Here is a 1331-nt window from a genome sequence, read left to right as displayed (position 1 = left end):
AATAGGATCAGGGTCCTGACTGCAAACTTTGACCGTGTAAACCAGCAGCAGTTTTACTGCAGCTCAAACTGCAAAACCTGCCCCACATCCCAAAGCTAGCGCACCCAGCAATAATCCTGCCCTGCATACATCACCGAGACCTTGTGAAACACACATCAGACCCATCACAACATTCTTTGTTTCTCCCAAGTACCTGGAGGATCCATTTCAATATAAAATATCAGTTCTGTCGAATAGGGCATCATCACCTCCCTCCAGTCTGCGTCATCGCGGTCCATACTCCACACCGTATTGTACATCGCGCTGTCAGGAGCAGGTCGTCAAGAAATATATAGAAAGCATATATTTTTTAATCTGATACTTCAAAATATATATATATATATATTTGTAAAAGTCCCACTCGGAAATGTACTTCAGGGTTTCCAATGGCCGGTATTAAGTCCAGGCAACTACCGGTACGAGGACGAGGTCCTCCACCTCCCTCCTCTGCCGAACCCAGCAAAATGCCCCCGAACTTTCAATCGACGGGCTCTGCTCCCTGGGAGGTGCAAAGAGGCTGGGCGGAGGGGGGGGCCGGAAGGCAAAGGTGTTCACAAGCGGCTCCCCAAAAATCCCTTCTACACAGTCGCTCTTCCAAGAGGAGAGCTCCCACCGCCTCCAAATCTTCCCGCGGAAGAAGCCACTTTTGTGTCCTTCGGTAAATGAAGACGAAAGAAAAGAAGAAAAAGAAAAAAAAAAGGGACGCGCTGGGAGCAAGGTGGAGAAGTGACAAAGGAAGGCATAAAAAGGGGGCTGGGGAGTGCATTCAAGTTTCGGGGTCCCCACTGGTCTGCAGAGCGCGATGCCCTCAGGGGCCGGACTCGGGCTCCGTTGGTTCGGGCTCCGACCCAAGCTGCTGCAGCCTCGGGCGTGGGGCCCGTTGGTTGGAGAGTTCAGTTAGCTCCGTCCGGCCCGGAGCTCCCGCCGGCTGCCAGGAGGCCCGCCAGCGCCCGCTGCCCTCACGCTCTGCTCTGGACTCCAGTCACTAGTTTCATTTTAACGGCGCGGAGGGGGACACCCTTCCCCGCCTCCATGCTCCCCCGCTGAGGCGCCACCCAACCGCTCCAGGCAGGGGACGGCCAGCACTTCCACTGCCCCTCCCACTCCACCCAGCCTGGATAGACGGGGGAATTCTGTGAGGCGCCTGAGGAAACCCTCTGAAACTATCCTCCATCTCCGCTTCCAACTCTCCCCCGTGCTCTCGGGGCCTCCGCTCCTTCACCACCCACCCACGCTCCCCCCCGGCCTCGGTCAGAATGGTACGGCCCGGGCGCTGGCCGCAGGCAGGAGCC

General features: G+C 56.6%; 1 protein-coding gene across 2 annotated transcripts in view; it reads right to left on the bottom strand.

Moving 5' to 3' along the window:
- The window catches only part of PIK3R3 (phosphoinositide-3-kinase regulatory subunit 3), an 86360-nt gene extending 85314 nt beyond the window's left edge, over positions 1 to 1046 (bottom strand). Inside the window, exons 1-2 of one of the 2 annotated variants that reach the window (XM_015567509.1) lie at positions 401 to 1046; positions 194 to 303 (exon numbers count right to left, since the gene is read on the bottom strand). In XM_015567509.1, the coding sequence (XP_015422995.1) occupies positions 194 to 299 (106 nt within the window). In that variant the 5' untranslated portion in view covers positions 300 to 303; positions 401 to 1046. The remainder of the gene's footprint in view (positions 1 to 193; positions 304 to 400) is intronic. The other variant, XM_006769223.2, reaches the window with a different exon arrangement.
- Between the last annotated feature and the right edge of the window lie 285 nt (positions 1047 to 1331).

Source organism: Myotis davidii, unplaced genomic scaffold (genome assembly GCF_000327345.1).
Source record: "Myotis davidii unplaced genomic scaffold, ASM32734v1 scaffold924, whole genome shotgun sequence".
NCBI lineage: Eukaryota > Metazoa > Chordata > Mammalia > Chiroptera > Vespertilionidae > Myotis > Myotis davidii.
This window is presented reverse-complemented; position numbering and strand designations above follow the sequence as displayed.